General features: G+C 31.9%; 1 protein-coding gene and 1 long non-coding RNA gene across 2 annotated transcripts; one reads left to right on the top strand and one right to left on the bottom strand.

Moving 5' to 3' along the window:
• On the bottom strand, nt 1-2,456 carry LOC134683638 (uncharacterized). Its single transcript, XR_010101067.1, has 2 exons — nt 2,358-2,456; nt 1-216 (listed from the first exon to the last, which is right to left on the bottom strand). It is a non-coding gene; the product is annotated as an uncharacterized LOC134683638 (long non-coding RNA).
• Nucleotides 2,457-5,499: 3,043 nt separating this feature from the next.
• On the top strand, nt 5,500-21,974 carry LOC134684334 (low-density lipoprotein receptor-related protein 4-like). Its single transcript, XM_063543623.1, has 7 exons — nt 5,500-5,602; nt 11,290-11,331; nt 12,382-12,462; nt 15,628-15,762; nt 17,349-17,465; nt 20,178-20,294; nt 21,781-21,974. Exons 1-7 carry the CDS (start codon nt 5,500-5,502, stop codon nt 21,972-21,974), a joined length of 789 nt encoding a protein of 262 aa, XP_063399693.1.

Below are 21,974 nucleotides of genomic sequence, written 5' to 3'. Positions count from 1 at the left end.
ATGTTTAGAAATAAAAGTTTATTAAGTGATGAATAAATACAAAGTCATAAAAATAATGTTAAAATGAAAAATATGTAAAAAGTATTTTAAACAATTAAGGAGAACTATTGTTAAAATTAAAAAGTTTTTTAAAGTAAAATCAAGTCAAATAGTCCTCTGTCCCATACATGTAAATCCTCAATATAGAAATCCTGCTCTTCTTATTCCTATTGTTATCTGAAAATATATAATTTATGCAGATGATATTATCAAATAAATATAATTTCAAACTTCTCTAGAGTTGCTATATGATCGGTAAATTATAATATATTTTAATTGTCTACTGACAAAAACATGCTCTTCTGAGGTCCCAATTTAAAAAAAAAAATGTTGAAAGGAAATACTGGAATCCGAAGGATCAATTCCGAAATCCTCAGCTAAAAATACCCAATCCAGACGTCCCGAAAAAGGTCCTCTAGAAAAGGTAATACTTATACACACCAACAGATGTTTGGAAAAATTTTCTACTTATAAATTCATTTACTTTAGTATTTAAAATTCATCACCATAATAACATATCAACCTCTTTAATAGATATAAATAAGGTTTAAATAAAGTATAACATAATATGCAACATTATATTATCTTACAGGTATCTGTTATTTAAAAGATAACTTTTCATTCAATCATTCATATCTTTAATTCTTTATACCAGTAATTGATAATAAATGTATCCAATGCCAATAAAACCTGGCCACAACACCTAGCCAATACTGAAGGTGGCAATAAAATTCAACAATAAATCACATATTTTTTTAGCATGGAAGGAGGGACAGAATTTATAATTTCCTACTGGTGAATATTTCATATACCTGAAAACTTTAAAAGATACTAGAAAACACCCGTGATATCGCGGGTCTGTGAATGAATTAAAGTATATAACTATGCGCAAGCCTTATTTTAGTATTAGTATTCAAGTTGTCATCTGAATGAAGTTGAATTCTTTGATTCGCTGTTTTATGTCATGCATGCCCACACACAAATTGAAAACTGTACCTATACGCCTTATTTTTAGTCCAGATGTGTTATCTTTGAAAGTCTTACTGATTAAAATACTACAATAGGTAACAATTTGACAATTTAGTAGTGTCAACTCTGTGATTATGACCGTGTATATAGCATATTAATCCTGAATACACCGTTTGGTGGTGAGTCTGTCAGATGCGGAACATACAGATAAGGTAATAGGTAACAGGTGAATATACTATTGGTATCTGTATCGGACTCGAACCGGAACTTCTTAATTATTGGCAATATTAATTACGTCAAAAACAAAAGGGCCTGGAGTGGTGTAATTTTTAATCTACACTTTTGTACTATATTAGTTAAATATAAAGTTGAATTACTTGATTCGTCGTTTTTACGTGATGACGGCTGACAAATTGGACCTCGTAATTTTAGTATTATAGATTTTACATGCCCGTATGCAATATTGAGCAAAAATAATAGTACTGTTGTTCACATAGACAAGGGTCTGGATGGGGTATTCTGCATTTCTTTATCATTTAATCTTTTAGTTCATTGATCTCTATTTTTTTATACTTTTTGTCCATAATTTTTCTTCCTCAATATATAAATTAGCACATCAAAAGTTCAAAATGATTATGACCAGACCTTTGGCTTGCTGCTAGGAATATTTTGATTTTTTTCTGGGATGCATAGGAAGGTGTCCCAGATAAAAAGTAGTCTATGGTCCGCAAATAGTCAAAAAATAACATAAGGACCTAAGAGCTACGGTTCCGCAGCTAGCATGTCATTTGCTCTTTTTTTAACTTATATTATGGTAAATTTTCTCTATTCTTGTTCCTTTAGTAACAATTCTCTAATTCTTTATACGTTTTAATAGTCATAGTTCCCAGTGGCAGATCCAGGGATAGGGTTCCAGGGATCGGAATCTCCCTTTTTTGGGGACGATCAATGCATTTGAATGGGGACATATAGTTGGAAACCCCCTTTATCCTGGGGATAGTTATTTTTTTCCTATATTTTTATTTTGTTTGTTTTTTGTGTTTTTTGTCACACTTTTTGGGTTCAAAAATAAAAACATTAACCTTTTTACTATTCGAGACAACCAAACAAATCAGCACATATGCATTACACAACTGTAAAACTTTAATTAAAATTTAAATGCTAACATTGACCTGCCAAAATTGAAGTTTTATTCAAATTGAAGTCTCACGCTGGAAAAGGGGCGTTTATTTACATGTGGTCTACGGAAATTTACTGGATTTAAGAATCGAAAAGAGGCAAACATGTAGCCATAACCCGATCAGATCAATAAATCATGTTATGGATAGTATTAATATCTTTCTACTAACCATTAAAAGTAATAATACTAGGATTTCGTGAGCTCAGAAACCTTAATCTTTTGAAAAATGGCGTCGATTTGTGTGCTTCCTTTTCGCAGCCTCAGTTACAATTTGACACGGAGTGATGGGTGTTTATGCAAATATTTAGGGACTCCTATCATCATAGATACTATTTTTGGTCATTTTATATTTAAATAGCCAATAGGATGCAAATGTGTCAGTTATTTTCAGAAGTGGAAAACACCCGCCATATTTTTATCCCCAAATTAACAACGTCACTTGCCATTTTCAGATGTTCGTTTCTTGTAAAATAAAATCTTCTAAGAAGAAAAAATAGCATGGTCACCTGTAAAACTTACCTATATAACTAATTGATGATGAAATGACACAAGTTAAATTGTCTTTAATGATAAATTTCTCGAAAAATCACATGTACACGATGTAAACAAATTGCCGCGATGGCGCGATAGTGTCGCCCTCTATGAAAAATCGCGATTGTCGCCCTTGATTTTCTGGCCGTTACGTCATATGGAAGGAGGCGCAGAATCGATCCGTGGCTTTCCCACTGTTGTGAGAAGTCAGAAGTCACCTGCTTCATAGTTTCTTATCACTTTTTATGTCATATTCGCAGAGTAAACTCAACAAGTTCTTTACAAACTTTATGTTCTGGTTACACAATATTCCTTTTTCTAATTATGATTTTTTAATGCCATAACTGCAAGCGATTTGAAGTTCGTAGCTAAATGTACACATTACAACAGTACAAGCTACATATGTATTCAAAGATACATGTACCCTTTCTTTTTTCTTCACTAAGTGTACAGATAATGGTTTTTTTTTATTGAAAACAAGTTGTTTTATTTGTCAAATTTCTTATATGCGAACTTCTGTTAAATGTCAAAATTTATAACTATGACGTCAGAGCCATTGTTCTAAGAATTGTTTTAAAACTAACAGTAATATACACGTACGAAGTACAAATAACTGGTATTTTTTTTAAAGGTCACTGAAGTATACTTTTTTGTCTTACTTCAATGTGTGCAAAATTCCACTCCTAATTGTAATTCTGTTTAAGATAAATCACTGGTAGATATTTTAGAAATGAATAATAATTCACTCTGGCATCATTTTTAGCGAGAAAAGATGAAACTCAATTCACAAAATTAACCAAATTGGAAAATATCTGGTAGAGTCACTAATTGATAATTATGAATCTTTTAGTTTTTGTGTCATTAGTTAATTTCAAAGTCAGAACCAAATGTTTTTTTTCTATTTAGGAATACGATATACCAGATAAAAGATTACCCAAATTCGTTGAAATCCCTCGTAATATTTCCAACGACTCCAGATTACCTTCGTTAAACAAATGTGAACAAATTGTAAGACAAACTAATATATGATCATAATAAAAAAACCAACAAATAGTAAGTTTGAATTTTGGCAATTGTTCGTCATGGATTTATTAGAACAGTTCAACTATGTATCTTCCGGTCAACGAATTTGCATTCATCGACAATTTCTCATTAACGTCCAAGATAAAAACATTGAAGGGCAACCATCATATGTTTTCTCCAAATGGCAACTGGGCTACCAGACGCCAACTGTGATAAATTCAGCCCTTCAGTAAACCTATGTATTCAGGTAACATTCTGTCCAATCTATGACGCTTCTTTCTTATTTGAGCGTCACTGATGAGTCTTGTGTAGACAAAACGCGCGTCTGGAGTTCTAAATTATAATCCTGGTACCTTTGATAACTTTTGGCAATATCTGAAAATATAAAACAAAACAGCAGAAAAAATATTCTAAAGGGTGGTTAAGGGTTGGTTTTTGGGTTCTCTCAGAGTTCAAATCACGCAATGAACAAATATCACGAAAAGCATGCAATTTTATACCAAATAAAAGCGGGAAAAACTGCTTATGAAAAATGTAGGTTAACAAAATACGCTTAAGTCCGTCAAAACTAAAGAAAAGTTAACTCTAGTTTAACAGACGATACTCTCGATTTATTAAATTGATTTTATGCTGAATGATTAAATCTTATTAACGTCATTTTTTTGTATTTAAATATTATCTTTTATCAAACAACTTTATAGAATAATTCATTTGATATCTGTTAAAGTTTGAAATAAGTACTAGTGTAAGGGTTAACGAGATATTTGTTTTACTATTGCACAAACAGATTGAAATTTAATGTACTTTATTATCCACATCTTCTTCAAACAACCATTGATGTTTCACAGGAACATTTTAGCCCGATTTCGCTTCACAGAAAAAAGGTTCGTGAAGCCAACAATAAAGTGTTTTTTTACATATGCACTTATGCAATCGTGGTATCGTTTGTTATCGGGATTTGAAATTCCAAAAAGAACATTCAAAATGTCGATAAGTAGATATAATGGGATATATATATATATATATTGATTGATATCATTGATGGCAATCCGATGGATACATCTGTTGTAGAGTTGTCACTGACTCAGACGTACTTATAAATATAATTATTTTCTTTGACTGTATCTTATATTAATTTGTGGGATCCTTTACTATAGATAATTAAGCTGATCTGTAACAATAATATCTTCATGCCTTATATATCATGTACGCCGCTAGATCAAAACTGACGAGGAAAGGTAACACACGGCCACTGAAAGCTTTATAACAATACCATCTTCATGCCTTATATAGCATGTACTGTAGTACACCGCTAGATTAAAACTGACGTGGAAAGGTAACACATGGCCAGCGAAAGCTCTATTTTTGTAGAGCCCAGGTAGTCGTGTGGTCTAGCGGGACGGCTGGAGTGCAGGCGATTTGGTGTCACGATATCACAGTAGCATGGGTTTGAATCCCGGCGAGGGAAGAACCCAAAATTTGCGAAAGCAAATTTACAGATCTAACATTGTTGGGTTGATGTTTAGACGAGTTGTATATATATAAATATATTAAAATAAGTATGCCCTTTTGGAATGTTGCAAAGGATTATATTTAGTTCAATAGTTCAACTAAATTGCAGAATTTTTGACATTTATAACTATTAGACTAACTACTGGATAATTTTTGAATTTACTGTTATTAGGGACAAATATCATTTAAACAATATTAATATTAATATTCTACACAATTTTTCAAGAGAATTTTACATTTTCAAAATGATTTTAGTGGTAGCTCTTACTATCTGCTTAGTCCTACTCTCAGATAATTTTGATGCAGCTGGTGTTAAACATGCCGATAGATCTAAGAGAATATTTCCGGGTAAGACATTTATTGATCTAACAATATCACAAAACTTTTCACTTAGCTATGAAAGAATGAAGATGCATTACAATTACAAATAAGGCAACTCTAAATCATAAACCAAATGATATAGTCACAAAGAAGTTATCTAATAAAAGTCATTTTCTGGCCTACAACATTGAGCAAAACCTGAAATGACTAATGTAAAACAATTCAAACGAGAAAAGTAATACAATATGATAAACAGCAACATACGGCAACTTCTTAATTACAGACTCTTGGCTTGGGACCGGCACATTCATTATTTTGTGGGGTTAAACATGGAACTGATGAGTCTTATGAAGAAGAAACTTGCGTCTGGCGTAAAAATGATAATCCTGGTACCTTTGATAACTATTAACGGTCGCCCTTCCCTCTTATATTACCTTCGACAGTATACTAGTGATGTCATATTACAACACACTTTATAAATAAATTGAAAATGGAAAAACTCAACAAATCGAAACGAAGCAGAAAAAAACAAGTATAAAAAATACAGAGCGGAAGTAACGGGTATTTATATTACATAATATAAAATCTTTTGTCTTAGACCGAAATATAAAACAGTATACATCGAACATCCAAATGATGTAATATGAAGACAACATTCACAGTTAAAAAAAACATGATCTTGTGACATGCCACAATACATGTATGGATATATTGTAGAACCGTGAATGTGCACATGAATATGTATAACACATACACTACAATCCATTAAAGTCTGAAATTGCCTATATCTTTACTCGACTGTACTGATTTGTACTCAACCAGTCTGAATTGGTCTGACTTTTACTTGACAATACTCGACCCCAGTCTGAACCATACTTGACTTTACTGATTTGTACCTGACCCTTATCTTTGCCGTTGAAAATAGTCTGAACTATTACTTGACCAGACAGAAACAGTCTTAACTCATTCTTGATTTGTACTCGACCTTTTTCCAGTCTAACCCATACTTAACCAAAGGTCTGAACAGAACTCGATCAGTCTGAACCATACTCGACCAAAAACTTTTTTAACTGTTAAAATAAAATTCTTTGTAACAAAGTTTATAAATTGTTTTACCTTATATTGGAAAAACATCTATTATTATATTTAGGATAAAAAAAAAAATATATAATATATAATTTATATCAAAAAGGGATAAAATAAAATAAATAAATAAAATTGTTTTTCGAGTAGTGGTGAAATATAAAATATAACCTCTGCTTGGGGCAAACTCATAAATAAGATCACACCTGGTCAGAGGTATTAAATTCTAAATATTTTTTTTCTTCGAAATTGCAGTATCCTGTTTAACTGAAAATACAAGGCATTTCGAATATACAAGATAAGTAATAGTTATCAAAGGTACCAGGATTATAATTTAATACGCCAGACGCGCGTTTCACGCGCGTAATACACGAATTTAAGAAAATAGGGCTTTCTTTTTTACCTAAAACACACATGAACTGAGACATTTAGACCATATTAAAGTGCTTAATGAATGCCATGTCTTTAATTTGACAAAAAATACTTGAATCAATTGAAATAAATTTTTACTGTTACTTTGGAACAGAATTCCGTTTTTAAAAAGGTTATAAAGGATCGCTATGGAAATTATATTATCATGATTATATTAAATTCTTGGTTTGATAAAACAAAACAATTGAGGTCTCATTTTAAAAAAAAATATTAAGTTGTGTTCTATACTATTTTATATAAATATTTATAAATAAAAATCACTGTATTATTATCTAAAGCCAACTGACAACATAAATCTTTATTAGGCTTAAGTTTATGGTGAAAATAGTCAAATTGGCATAAAATACTTAAGAAATATTCATAAAATTTTGAATAATATTGAAAATATATGTCAATTCAATTTTTAGATTATTTGATCACCTTGTTTTACTTGTATTTTAAAGTTGATATATATTATTATGTAAGTATTGATAATTATCTTACCTCCTATACATTTCTAGGAATTTGATTGGTTAAAAGCGCCCTCGTGGAGACCATGTATATTCTATATTAGGTTAGTTGGGAGGCGAGCTTATTCCATACACGGTTAGTAGTGTAGTTACGTCCCTTTATATTCCTTATAAGGTAGTAGGGGGCGGGGCTTATTTCATACACGGTTAGTAGTGGTGTAACGTCCCTTTAGAAAAGCAAAACAGTAATCTTTAAGGTTTCCACAGACGGAGAAAGTGACGATAAAGTAAAATTAATTCAGAAAACACATTTAAATATAACAAGTTGTCATTGTTGGCATCATGTTAATGCTAACTGTATTGAAGACTTGCTCATTTTGATAGGTCACTAGTCTAAATTTTATACGTTAGATTGTCGGTAAGATAAATTCGTTACACAGTGTGCTAGTGACGTAATCCCTCTAACCCCATATGGAATTTACTGACCCCATATATACCGTATTAGGTCACTAGCATACTATGTTACGAATAATATTGTGTTGAAGTTATATTATAATTAATTATTGTAAAACGTTAATTTCAATACTATATTGATATAAAAAAAAAGATGTGGTATGATTGCCAATAAGACAACTTTCCACAAGAGACCAAAATGATACAAACAGTAACCAGTACAGTCTTGTACAGATATAGGCCATTTCAGACTTTTACTGGTTTGTAGTAATAATTTACTGATTACACAAAAAATGAATACATTTTTAATATCAAGTTGTTGTTAAACTTTCATTTTTATTAAAAATATTTCCTAAATTGATAAAATTCAGTTGATAGATACAAAGAATATATCTAGGTTGGTTAAGACTTGGTCGAGTATGGTTCAGACTAGGCTGAGTATGGTTCAGACTAGGTCGAGCATGGTTCAGACTCGTATAAAATGGTTAAGAACTTGTCAAGTACATATTCATCTACCAGTACTCCATCATCGAGGCTAGCGGACTGCCAAGCTGACCAAACTGGCCCTGAAAGCAGCCGTTGTGAAGAATAAAGACCAAAATAGTAAACAAACCAAAACCTACTCACCACAACCAAGATGGCGGCCTCCATATTGCGACCTCCACTACTTGTTCCTGACCCATGGCACCAGAATATTTAAAGCTCACCAAACGCCTTCGGGCACCAAGCCGACCGTGCGAGGGCTGAAAAGCCATCAAGGTCGTTAAACACTTCCATATATAAGTACAAATTCAGACTGTTAAGTATGGTTCAGAAAAAATGTGCTTTGCTGTCACGATTGAAATAAGTTTTCAACAGGTTCCACCATACACACAAACCAAATATTTGTATATACATGAGAGTTTAGGTAAGGGTTTAACACATCTTCAGTTTTGTAAACCTAGGAGTTTGTATACTTTAAATATTGTATTAGTGAATCTGTGTTAGTGGACTGTAGATAGTGGCAAAGTTTTATAGAATAAAATGTTCATTGAAATCTTTCATATTATGTTTCTTCAATTTAGGTCTGCCTTCACCATATCCATGGAGACAACGTAAAGTAAAAATACACCGACAACCCGTTATTACAAGTAAAGGTATAATTATACTTATTTAACTGAAAAATGCTATAAATAACCTTTTTGTGGTGTTTTGCAGTAAATGTTTTATTCTAATTCTTAATTTAAAAAGTTTAAAGCGCATGTGTCTATATGTCCTGTTGAAACTAACTAACTTAAAGTTAAATAATGTATAGTTATAAATGAATTTAATGGCTAACTAAATTAATTGTTTTGATATTTAAAATTTAGACATAGAAATGTAATATTGTATGTTAATCATACCAAAATACTGACTGTTAAATAAATAGTTGTAAGCTTAAGCTCCTTGTAATCTTTAATGAACCAATGGTGTTTTTTTTTATTAACTTTCATAATTTAAATATTTTTTTTAAGAACAAACATTTGTCCATTTAGATTGAATAAATTGGAAACTATTGTGTTATTTTGTTACAAAATATAATCGAAAATCCATTTATATCAGTACTTTTAATGAACGGTATAATTGAGTTTTCCTTTTGCAAAAAAGTTATGTTCATCAAAAACATAAGGATAGCATCAAGCTATTAAGCTGTACATTAGTTTTCTTAACTAGCCACCTTTACTTTCAATATAAAATTTTGCCACAACACTGTATAGCCTGTTCTAATGGGTCACCTTTTACATTATAGAAATGAATAACATACCTTTTGCATTGTCGTTTCATTTCGCGTTAGGTGTCAGACAACCAATTGAAAATCCCTATCTATTCAATAAAATTTTGCCAATTTTCACAGCTTTCTAAATATTTTACCTTAAGTTTAACTTCAAAGAAACCAGGTATATCTTAAATTGTACATGTATCACCTTTCTACATGCCAATTTTTAACCAATGGTTAAAGTCTTATAAGAAAATTCTGATCTTGAAAATACAGGTACTACCAAAATAACTCCTGGTTTTCTGGAAATCTTAAATTAGTGGACTATATAGCGCATAAATCCTAATTTCTTATTGCAATCTCAAAGACAAGTGAATGTTTGCTCAAAAGAGTCTAAACATATCTCCCTTTCACCAAAAGTTTCATTTCTGCATATTTGTTGGCTAGTGTTAGTAAACAATGACATCAAAAGCACTATTTTGTGTTAGAGTAGGACTACTTTCACATACGTTCTGAATTGGAGGGAAATGGTGGTCTGACACTTTTAACGTTTAGGATTTTGTTTATTGGTATGTTTTGTATGATTGTTAGTAAAATTCCGAACATCCAGAAACCATATAATACCGATAAAAAACAACAATATGTAACCTTAGATAGTATGAGTTATTGTCCAATTGGTATTAATTGAACAATGCGTATTTGATTAACTTCTCAACTGTCTCAAATGTAAGTTATTTAATATGAAATCACTCTCTGTGCTTTTTTTTTGTTTCTCCTTAAATGTGTTCGAATATTTATTCATAAACGTCCTAGTTTGACGAACTTTAAAAGAGAAGGAACAGTGCTGATATCACACAAAACGTTTTTAATAAGGTTATTGGTAATTTCTGTATCCCTTTCAATGGCCATCCATTTTTAATAACATTTGTTGTTCATATAATGTCATTCAAGGACCCCCATGCATAGAAAATTGTAAAATATTATAACTCTGTATGTATTTATTGAAGAGACTTCTGTTCTGTTGAAATTTTTTACTTTTTGTACACAAGGAACATTGTACTTGTACTAATTGTACAAACGCTATAGCATACTGTTCGTGTGCATTGTAATTCATGCGTGAAATTATGTGCAGTCAAATAGTCCCAATCCACCGTAAAGAATGGATGGTCTAGTTTGTTATTGTGATTTGAAATATCACAGGAACACTTAAAATGTCGGTACGTAGATCTCATGGGATCAAGGAAGTCATTTGGGTATTTAAACGATTTGTTAATATCTCATTCCAAGCAGTTATATATTTAAAATAAATGTGCCCTATTAGAATGTAGCTTAGGCTCATATCACGTAAATAATTCAAACTTGATTGCAAATTTTTTGACGTTTATAACTTTTAGAGAAACTGCTGGATAATTTTAGAATTTTCTGTTATTAATGACAATTATCATTTTAACAATATTAATATATTATACCCAATTTACCAAGAAAAATCATCATTTTCAAAATGGTTTTAGTGGTAGCTGTGACTATCTTTTAAGCCCTACTCTCAGATACTTTTTTTGCAGCTGTTGTTAAACATGACGAAAGATCGAAGAGATTCTTTCCAGGTAAGTCATTTCTTAATCTTTCAATATCCTAAACTTTTAACTTGGATATAAAAAAGAAGATGTAGTACAATTACAAATAAGACAACCATTAACCAAATGATATAGTCACATAGAAGTTGCCTAATAAAAGTCATTGTACGGCCTTTAACATTGAACAAAACCTGAAGTGACAGACGTTAATCTTTTCAAACGAAAAAAAAAGTCATCCAACATGATAAAGAGCAATAAACGGCATACCCTGAGTTTCAGACTCAAGACTTGGGACCGGCCCATAAATAATTTTTCGGGGTTAAACATGTTTACAGTTGCCCCTCCCTATTTCATTACCTTCGACAGTAAACTAGTGATGTCATAGTACAACACACTATATCAATTGGAATTGGCAAAACCTACCAAATCAAAACGAATCAGAAGAAACAAGTATCAAAAATACAAAGCGGAAGTATTGTTTTTTTTATTACATTGTATAAAATTTGTCTTTGACCGAAGTATAAAACATTATACATCTTACTTTTCAAGGATGTAATGTAAGGACAACATAAACAGTTAGAAAAAAAATGATCTTATGACATGCCAAAATACATGTATGGATATATTGTAGAACCGTGAATGTGCATTTGAATATGTAAAACACATATTTCCTGATCACACAAATCAAATCTTACCATTAAAAAATATATTAAAAGATACAATTATAGTGTAGAATTGGTATTCCTTTAGAATAATTGTTTTTTAAAGAATTGATGAGTTTACCTGGAACGTATAGAAATTTCCGGGCTTTATAAACAAAATTCGATAAAAATAAAAATATGCTATCCCGATTGAAATAAGTATTACTATATAGTATTATACCCACAAACCAAATATTTGCATATTTGGGAGACTTTCAAAAAAAGGATTTAAAACCAGATTCCGTTATGTAAACAGAGGAGTTTGTATACCTTTAAATATTATATTAGTGAATCTGTGTTAGAAGATAGAAGTAGCAAAGTGGTATAGGATTACATGAAATATAATTTAAAATTATCATATTATGTTTGTTCAATTTAGGTACCATTCTCCAATTAGACATAGCACGTTTAAAAGCAATACACAGACGACCTGTTAGTGCAAGCGTTAGTACTAGTGCAAGTAAGATTATATTTTATATAGCTATTTATTGACATACATAATGATGTGAACATTTATTTGTATCTATGTTGTTTTGCAGTAAATGTTTATTCTTATTCTTAATTTAAATGAATTAAGAGGGTGTTACTCTAAATATCATAACTAATTGAAAACAAGATATAGTTGTTAATCAATTTAAAAGTTAACAAAATAAGTCGTGTTAACTTTTGTATTATCCACTCCTTTGACAATACATAAAGATTGTTGAAAAACTTATAAGCATGGAAGCCAACGCATTGTTTAATTAATTTATTATTGCTATGTATCAAATTTTTTTATACACTACTGTGTGATAAAACTGGGTGTTTTTGTTTTGCTTTTGTTAGTTTGTTGAATATAGCATCCTTATCGGAAACCCAAAACCTCCAAGAGAATATTGTATACACATGCTCTTCGACGACATATTACAAACAAATGATAATAGCAACAGCAGAAACACAAACAACACAAACAACACCAACAAAAACACCATTAACAACAACAGCAACAAAAACAGCAACAGCAAAAAATAAAAAACAGCAACAGCAAAATCAGCGGCTACAGAAAGCGAAACAACAGCATCATCAGAAACAGCAGCAGCAGCAGCAACAGCCACGGCAAACGCAGAAGCAGCAACAGCCATAGTAGCAATAAAAGATCAAAAGCAACAACAAAAACAATAACAGCGGCAACAGAAGAAGAAACAGGCAGCACCAACAGTAGGAGCAACAGCAACAAGAACAGAACAACAGCAATAACAGCATCAGCAACAACAGTAGCAACAGCAGCAGAAACAGCAACAGTAGCAGCAAAATCAGCAATAGTAGCAGCAATAGTAAAATACAAGCGCGTTATTAAACATGACAGTCAATGTTTATAACCTGTAAATTTTTTATTTAACATAATATCGAAGCTCATTTCAACATTGATTCTGTCATTATAAAACCACAGAACATTTGTTTACTCGCTAGTAACAGGGAAAAAAAACCAAATGTGAGGAAAAACATTTTGCATGTCTCTTTATCCAATGTTAATTCATTCTTTGATCCTTATGTCGATTAGTTACAGTAGCTGACACTCCCGACATATATTTCACCTGATCAATGAGAATATTTGTCTGAATCTATCACGGTGACATTTTTGCTATTTATACACACGGAATAATTGGAAAGGTGAAAAAATGAGCAAGTTTTATTATGATCAATATTTCACCAAAACTGATCGATTGTGTATTAAAGTATCAGAATGAAAATAACGCAATGACTTTTTTTTATCTTCGCAAGCCAAGGGTTACGATCCACTTCCCTCATTTCAAGCCTTGGCGGATTAAGAGAGAAGTTTGGATCCACGAGTTAAGAACTCATTTGGTTGCAGTCTCAACTGGCTGCATCCAATCTAAAGCGCCTACAACATGATCACGTGTAAATGTAGAAAGTGTTGGTTAAACAATTGCAATGTGCTGATGGTGCAACAAGTCTTACCCCCCTCCCCAATACGACGATTTTAAATGACAATTGAAATGTTCTTGACTAATTTCAAGTTGTTCCTGTGTATTTTTCTTCCACAAATGTTTGAATGTTTTAACCTACACACTGAAGAAGGTTCAAGTGCTACCATTGGTCAAGAAAGATGTATTCGGAATTGGCGTGACATTGTTATCACATTTTTTTTTAATCTGCCCAGGGTGGAGAGAAAGGGAGATGATCGTAGCCCTTGGCTAGCGAAGATGTGAGTTTGTTGGCATCGAGTTCATTCGTTGAAAGGGCATTCAGTACATCTGCCATCTTGATACTCTGACATCTCATTCACTTAATAGACGCAGTAAAAATAGTGTACATGTTTCCAAAAAGTCAGGCCGAATTGGACAGCGAGAACAACGGTACTGGGGTCCGTTTACGATTAGAACATTTCTTAAATGATGCTGGTATGTCTCCGATGCTCCTTCTATTGGGTACAAAACTAAGGCGATCCTAATGTAAGAACATGAAAGGACACCCTGGTTAAAATTGTCCTTGTTGACCACGAAAGTTTTAGGTCTGTCACTCACATAGGCTTGTAAGTCGGACGTACATTAAACGGCGGCCGATGTTCCTCTCGATATTCCACCTAATGCCTCGCCATACATATTATTTGCCAAATATATGCATCACCTAATCTATTTATCCTAATCGTCCGTACCGAACATTCCAACACCAACGAGATGGATCTTCTTTTACTCAGACTTTCTGATCGACACGTACACCGGAAAATATCTCTGCCGAAACTTTAATCAGCAAGGGTATTGAACGACGATTTCGCGGACATCGTATATGAAAAATTCAAAGTAATGGTAATTAAAGGCTTGGTATGCACATATCTAGTTACAGTTACGCCTTATAATCAACGCATTGAGATATTGTGAAATATGTCGAAGAAAAAAATGATAATAAATTGGCACCATGTGAATCAACAAATTATAAGGAATCATTTAATAACACGGTGGCACATAAAGCGCAGAAAACAAACATGTATATGTAACATGTATAGAGAGCTTACAAATAAGTGTGTGCAACAGACCAAAAAAAATGTTATTATATAAATGCAGTTATAAAGAACAGACAATTTATTATAATTGGGGTCCTAATGAAAACAAATTTCAGGGGACCACACATTGCATGACGAGAAAATGAAATTCAGGGTACCACACACTGCATGACAATACAATGAAATTCAGTTAACCACACATTGCATGACGAGGAAATGAAATTCAGGGGACAATACACTGCATGACAAGGAAAACAAATTCAAGGGAACGAAACACTGCATGACAAAGAAATGAAATTCTGGGAACCATACACATTATATGACGAGGAAATGAATTTCAAGGGACCATGCACTGCATGACAAAGAAATGAAATTCAGGGAACCACACACTTCATGACAAATAAATGATATTCAGGGAACCACACATTGCATGACGAGGAAATGAAATTCAGGGGACCATACATTGCATGACGAGGGAATGAAATTCAGGGGACCATACATTGTATGGCGAGGAAATCATATTTAAAGGACAATACACTGCACGACAGTGAAATCATATTCAAGGGACCATGCACTACATAACGAGAACATAAAACAATATAAAATAAGAAATTACATTTTCAGATACTATAGCTAACTGCTCCGCAACCAACATATTCAAATGTGAGAAGACTGGCAGATGTATATCAATTAATTGGATATGTGATGGAGATAGTGACTGTGGTTATGGTGATTTGTCTGATGAACAAAATTGCATTGGTATGTAAACATAAAATTAATTGTCAAGAAGGATGTAGCATTTACTTCTTTTATTATAACTGTTTCTATCTACATTTAACCCATATGTTGTCCATCATATTAAACGATTGGTCTAGTAATTTCAGAAATTACATTATTTGCACTGCTTTATTTTTTATAATATGAATGTAAGAACCACTATAGTCAACATGAATTCTAAACATGAAAAGGTAGTGAGTCCATAAGCATAATCAGCAAACTTCTGATGATTTATGATTTGATTTGTTTCTTCCTATTCTATTTACTTGATTTGAACATCGGTAAACTGCTGTTGCCTTTATTTGTATATATCTACATTTCTAATCAGCTTATAAAGCTAAATCTATGTTATCTTAAAGTAAAACGTCTGTTTTAAATTGAAGTATGCACCCATCATACATGTATCTGAATATTTTTGATATGCAACACTATCTTTGTCTATCTAGCCAACTTTAAGTCTTCTGTATTGTACATGTATATTCATACACGAACACATACTGTTATTCATGTTTAATATTTCTTCAAAAAGGGTTATTCTCCAGCAAACTTTGAGATAACGCCAGTCTTCTGCATTGTACATGTATATTCATACACGAACACATACTGTAATTCAGTGTTTATCATTCAAAAAGGGTTAACAATAGTATTTACAGAGGCGTTGAATTCTGACTTGTTGGAGATGGCTTCTGAATTGATACCTCTCTGTTATTGGTTTAATCTGACATACAGGAGATACAAATCTCGGATGCAATAGCATTTGGATAAAATGACGAATAAACTATATTTGATATTTCATCTTAGTTCTTATACAATATATGTTTGTCAGAATACCGACTAACCAGAAACTTTAAAAAACGGATCAATTAGTGAACGATTTCGGATCATGGCAAAGGAAAGCCAGTATGGTTTTGATTATTGATTTTATAAATTCCCAATTCAATGATCGAATGTCATGAACAAAATATCTATGTTAATGTTAACATCAGGCTATGATTTAGATAACCAATAAACATTTGATGATTTCGCTGTTTTTAATATTAGAACATCATGACATATCTTTTATAATTTTTTTTTGTTAAAAACAGATTTCAATCAATTAAATTTTACAACGACAGATATACATATAAAGTTTTAAAATTAAGAAAACAAATATTTGTTTTAAAGTAGCCCATACACTTAAAAAAATATAAAAATAAAAACAAAAACAAAAACAAAAAACAACAAAAACTGTCTGTTATTGACATGAACAAGCTTAGAGGAACGTTGAATGGGTGTGAAAATCATCAATGTGAATCCTTCCAGAAAGAATCGTACCAAAGTAAAAAAAAAAAACACGTGTGCCCTTAGTTTCGACACTCATACCTATTATGTCTCAATGTTTTGTTCAATCATTGTTTGTTATGAATTTTGTTGAATTTTATGCCTACGAATGATGGGTTTGGCTAGCTATCAAACCAGATTTAATACACAATTTTCTACATAAAGAAATGATTGTACGAAGGTGTTTTCTTTTTGTTTTATGTGTTTGAGCTTTTGAATTTTGTTACGATATTTTTGATATGTTTTAGAGAAAACCTGTTCTTCTGATCAATTCAAATGTGACTCAGGCCAGTGTATTATTACAAAATGGAAATGTGATGGACAAAAGGATTGTTATGACGGCACGGATGAACTAGAGTGCAATGGTAAGTTCCAAATCCTCGATAGACTGCAAATATGGCTATTCATGAAAGTAATATACCCATTTGACGTGGCTCGATACTTGTACAACCATCATTGTGTTATAGTGCTATGGTACATTTTTTGTATTTTGTCTTTTATTTTTAATAATGTGCTTTTTACATAATTATGCCTTTTTCGTTTCTTTGTTATAAATTTGTTTGTTTTTGTAGTGATTACGATTATAACACAATGTTGATTTTTGTCCCTATTTTGACATTTTAAAATATTATGTCTGTTTGTTGTGTTCGGTCATCGTTGTAAATATAATGGGACTGCCTTACAAGTAAGAGGTTAAGTTAGCTATAAAACCAGGTTTGATTCATCATTTTCTACATAAGAAAATGCCCGTATCAAGTCCGGAGTATGACAGTTGTTAGCTATTCGTTTGATGTTTGAGATTTTGATTTTGTCATTGTATAAGGGACTCTCCGTTCTGAATATTCCTCGTAGTTTGGTATTTTAAAGTTTCATTAAATATATCTAGACAATAGAACTCTTTATACTTTAAAATAACGTATCATTTTAGCTGCTGCAAGAAAAAATGCATCAGAATTTATTGAAATACGTCTAGAAATGTATTGCAGATAGTGGACAAGTCATGACTTCTGTGTTGACTTGAGTTATCATTGATATGTTCATAATTATAAATTAACTGTTAACAAAATTTAGAATTTTTGAAATGCTAAGGCTTCTCTACCTCAGGTATAAATTACCTTAGATGTATTTGGCAAAACTTTTAGGAATTTTTGGTCCATAATGCTCTTCAACTTCGTACTTTTTTTGGCCTTTTAACATTTTTTTTTATTCGAGCGTCACTGATGAGTCTTTTGTAGACGAAACGCGCGTCTGGCGTAAATAGAAAATTTGAATCCTGGTATCTATGATGAGTATACTTTATTGAAAGAACATACATAAAACCAAGTTAATAACCAAATCGATTTTAGCACTTAGAGTCTTAAAGCATGTGCTTTATTACAAAAAAAACCAATAAGTATTTTAAATTATATAAGTAACTAGATAAAAGCACAGAAGGTAACAGAGAGAGGAAATATACCAGAGATACATTAAAACTCGAAAGTCGAAATGGCGCCATGGCAAATCAAAAGATTATTTGATAGATATTTACAGAAAATGGCCATTCTGAAAAAAATATCTTCCAAAAATGACAACGAAAACAAATATATTTTAGAAACTCTATGCAGGCAAGACGAATTCAAATGTAACAATGGAGAATGTATTACAAATGGGTGGCGGTGTGATGGGACGAAAGACTGTATGGAGGGTGAAGATGAAATATGTAGTAAGTAAACAAAAACACAAGTTGAAATATGCATGAGTCCTTTTTAGTCAACAAGCTCCACAAGTAATAAAAAATCAAAAGCCTTCTACTTTTAATTTTAGAATTCCTGGTGGAATCTTGAGTAAAACTCTAATCAACCCAACAACTGATCTATTACTCGACCCTATATCATATCAACATAGTTCACATTCAACGGTATATCTATGATAGCCGATTTCTTACTTAGTCAGTTTCTGTCAATCTGTCTTTAAATAAACAAACAACCGAGGACAAATCCATATCATCATATAAGACGTTGATTGAAACCATATTACATATTGGAAGTAGCTGTTCCTCAAATGTACATGACGGAATACACAAGTTGATTCCATAATAACAGAACAGTAAATTATTGGTAGTCTTTCAAACATCACTCAGCCGTGCAGCTGATCATAAGCCCCTTATGAGTGGCGAATTCAATCTTCGGTATAAGTGAACAATAAATAGGAACACATTAACACACTGTTATTTTTTTATCTGTGACTTGACTGTTCATTTTGCTAAACACCTATTGTACTTGATTCAAACTCCTGACCAAATCATTATGTGTTCATCAAATTAACTGTTCAGCTGGTCAAATATTTAAGTAAATGCTAAAGAAACCATAGTAAGGCTATATTTTTTTAATCAACCAACTATTGCTAATTTAAGTTTAAGATTTCTTTTAAATAATGTTTTTTTGTATATATGCTTTAGGAAACTGATGTTCATTGACTGTCGTTTGTTGAAATTCATGTGGTTCATAAGTGTTTCTCGTTTCTCGTTTTTTATATAGATTAGAGTGTTGGTTTTTCCGTTTGAATGGTTTTACAATAGTCATTTTTAGGACCCTTTATAGCTTGTTGTACGGTGTGAGCCAAGACTCCGTGTTGAACATGGTGCTTTGATCTGGAGTTGGATGTAGAGAAGTCTCATTGGCACTCATATCACATCTTTTCATATCTATTCTAATTTCAAATGGAGGAGTGCAAAAGTCGCAGTTTTAATTTTTTTAACGGAAAACAGCATTAGATATTAACTCATCATAGATACCAGGATTGCAATTTTATATTTACGCCAAACGCGCATTCGTCTACAAAAGACTCCTCAGTGACGCTCGAATCAAATTGATGAACAGGTCAAATAAAGTGTGGAACCGAAGTGCATTGAGGACCAAAAATAATAAAAGTTTTGCCAAATAAAGCTATGATAATCTATTCATGAGGTAGAAAAGCTTTAGTTTTTCAAACGTTCAAACTTTTGTTAGGTTAGAAACAAAGAAATGCATATCATGTCATTACCATTTTTATTGAAAAAAAAACATGTTGTTAAAGTGTTGCTTGTAATTATATACCAGATAATCCAACATGTGCTAAAGATCAATCACGATGTTCTAACGGTAAATGTATAACATCAAAATGGTACTGTGATGGTGAAGCTGATTGTGGTGATGGAAATGATGAACAGAACTGTAGTAAATATATGCATCCATATAAATGTGTAAATTTACAATGAGCCAATAAAAATGAAGATGTGGTATGATTGCCAATGAAACGACTGTCCACAAGAGACTAAAATGACACAGAAATTAACAACTATAGGTCACCGTACGGCCTTCAACAATCAGCAAAGCCCATACCGCATAGTCAGCTATAAAAAGCCCCGAAATGACAATGTAATACATAGTGATTGTTTTGATAAATATTTGACTCTAGTTAATTGGGGATAATGTGGCATGATAAATCAGTAAGTAATTAGGGATTAGACTTCGGGAACAATTAGATACATAGAAACAAACAACACACATTGATTACAAGAAAAAGCAACAGACAATAAAAAAAATAAAACCAAGTAGTTGCTTTTAGTGATGTCGATGAAACAACTCATTACTTGTAATTCAGTGGCTTATTCATCCTGAAATGGTGTTACATACGAAGTTAGTAACACATTTAAAAGAAAATTAATTGTAAATCAAAAACATAAAAAAAACAAACGTTGAGCAGTTGATAAAAAAACCAAAGACCAAAGGTATGGCAAGATCCTAACAAGGATTAAAACTTTTGAATGTAGTAGATATGTTTAAATACTAGAATAAGGCAGTTGGCTAGTTTTGGGTTGCTGAATCTTTCTAAGACAATATCATTTATATTTATTTCAAATATTATACAGTAGTAACTTTCCTGTCGACATGTTAACTCGTTAAAACAATCCCTTACTGTTCTGCTTTATAAATAATACAATCGTTAGAAAACTAGGTATTAAAGACCACTTTCTTTTGAAGTTGATAGAGTCAAACCTTATCAACAAATCTCTATATATCTTTGATAAATTAGCAAACATTTTAAACCGCTTGTAGGGAACAAATAATATATAGACTGAAATTTCGTGACATACATATAAGGCATCTTTATAAAAATTATGAAGAATCAAGGGTTTAAACCTTCTTAAATATAAGACTTTTAAGCAGTAAGCTTACACCGCCGTCGGCGCCGCAGCCGGATCACTATACCTATGTCGAGATTTAGTCGCTGGATCGGCAAAACCCTGGTCGTAATGGTAAGATAAAACGAATAAGTTTCGTCATTTGAATGAATAGTTTTACAAATAAACTACATGTCTCTCTCTTTATATCGATTGTGTTCTGCTTTTCTTCAATCCCAGAAGGCGGAAGATACTCAATCTACGTTGAATAAGAAATATAAATGCATATAGATCTTTATACTGATGATGAGGAAAAATTGTGAAAAATGTATAAAAAAAAAATATTTTGATATTGATACACTATTGGAATGATTATGATGAAAATATCTAAAAATACACCCTCAGACTATTTCAGAATCAATAAATGATTGACACTGCTACTTGATTGTGAGTATACCTCATTAATAAAATTCTCACCGCAGAAAGTAGAACCCTTCAAATTATCCAAAATATTCCAAACAATTAATTTGACATGTCAGCATCAACATGCAATGCAGAACAGTTTAATTGTACAAATGGAAAGTGTATAGACATTGATTGGCGATGCGATGGGGACTTTGATTGCTCTGATTACAGCGATGAAGAAAGCTGTGAACCAGTGCCAGCTAAATCTACTGTAAGGAGACAGAATGGAAAGGGTTCACTAAAGAGCAGTGCATTCATGCCAAATTGA

Source organism: Mytilus trossulus, chromosome 9, assembly GCF_036588685.1.
Source record: "Mytilus trossulus isolate FHL-02 chromosome 9, PNRI_Mtr1.1.1.hap1, whole genome shotgun sequence".
NCBI lineage: Eukaryota > Metazoa > Mollusca > Bivalvia > Mytilida > Mytilidae > Mytilus > Mytilus trossulus.
This window is presented reverse-complemented; position numbering and strand designations above follow the sequence as displayed.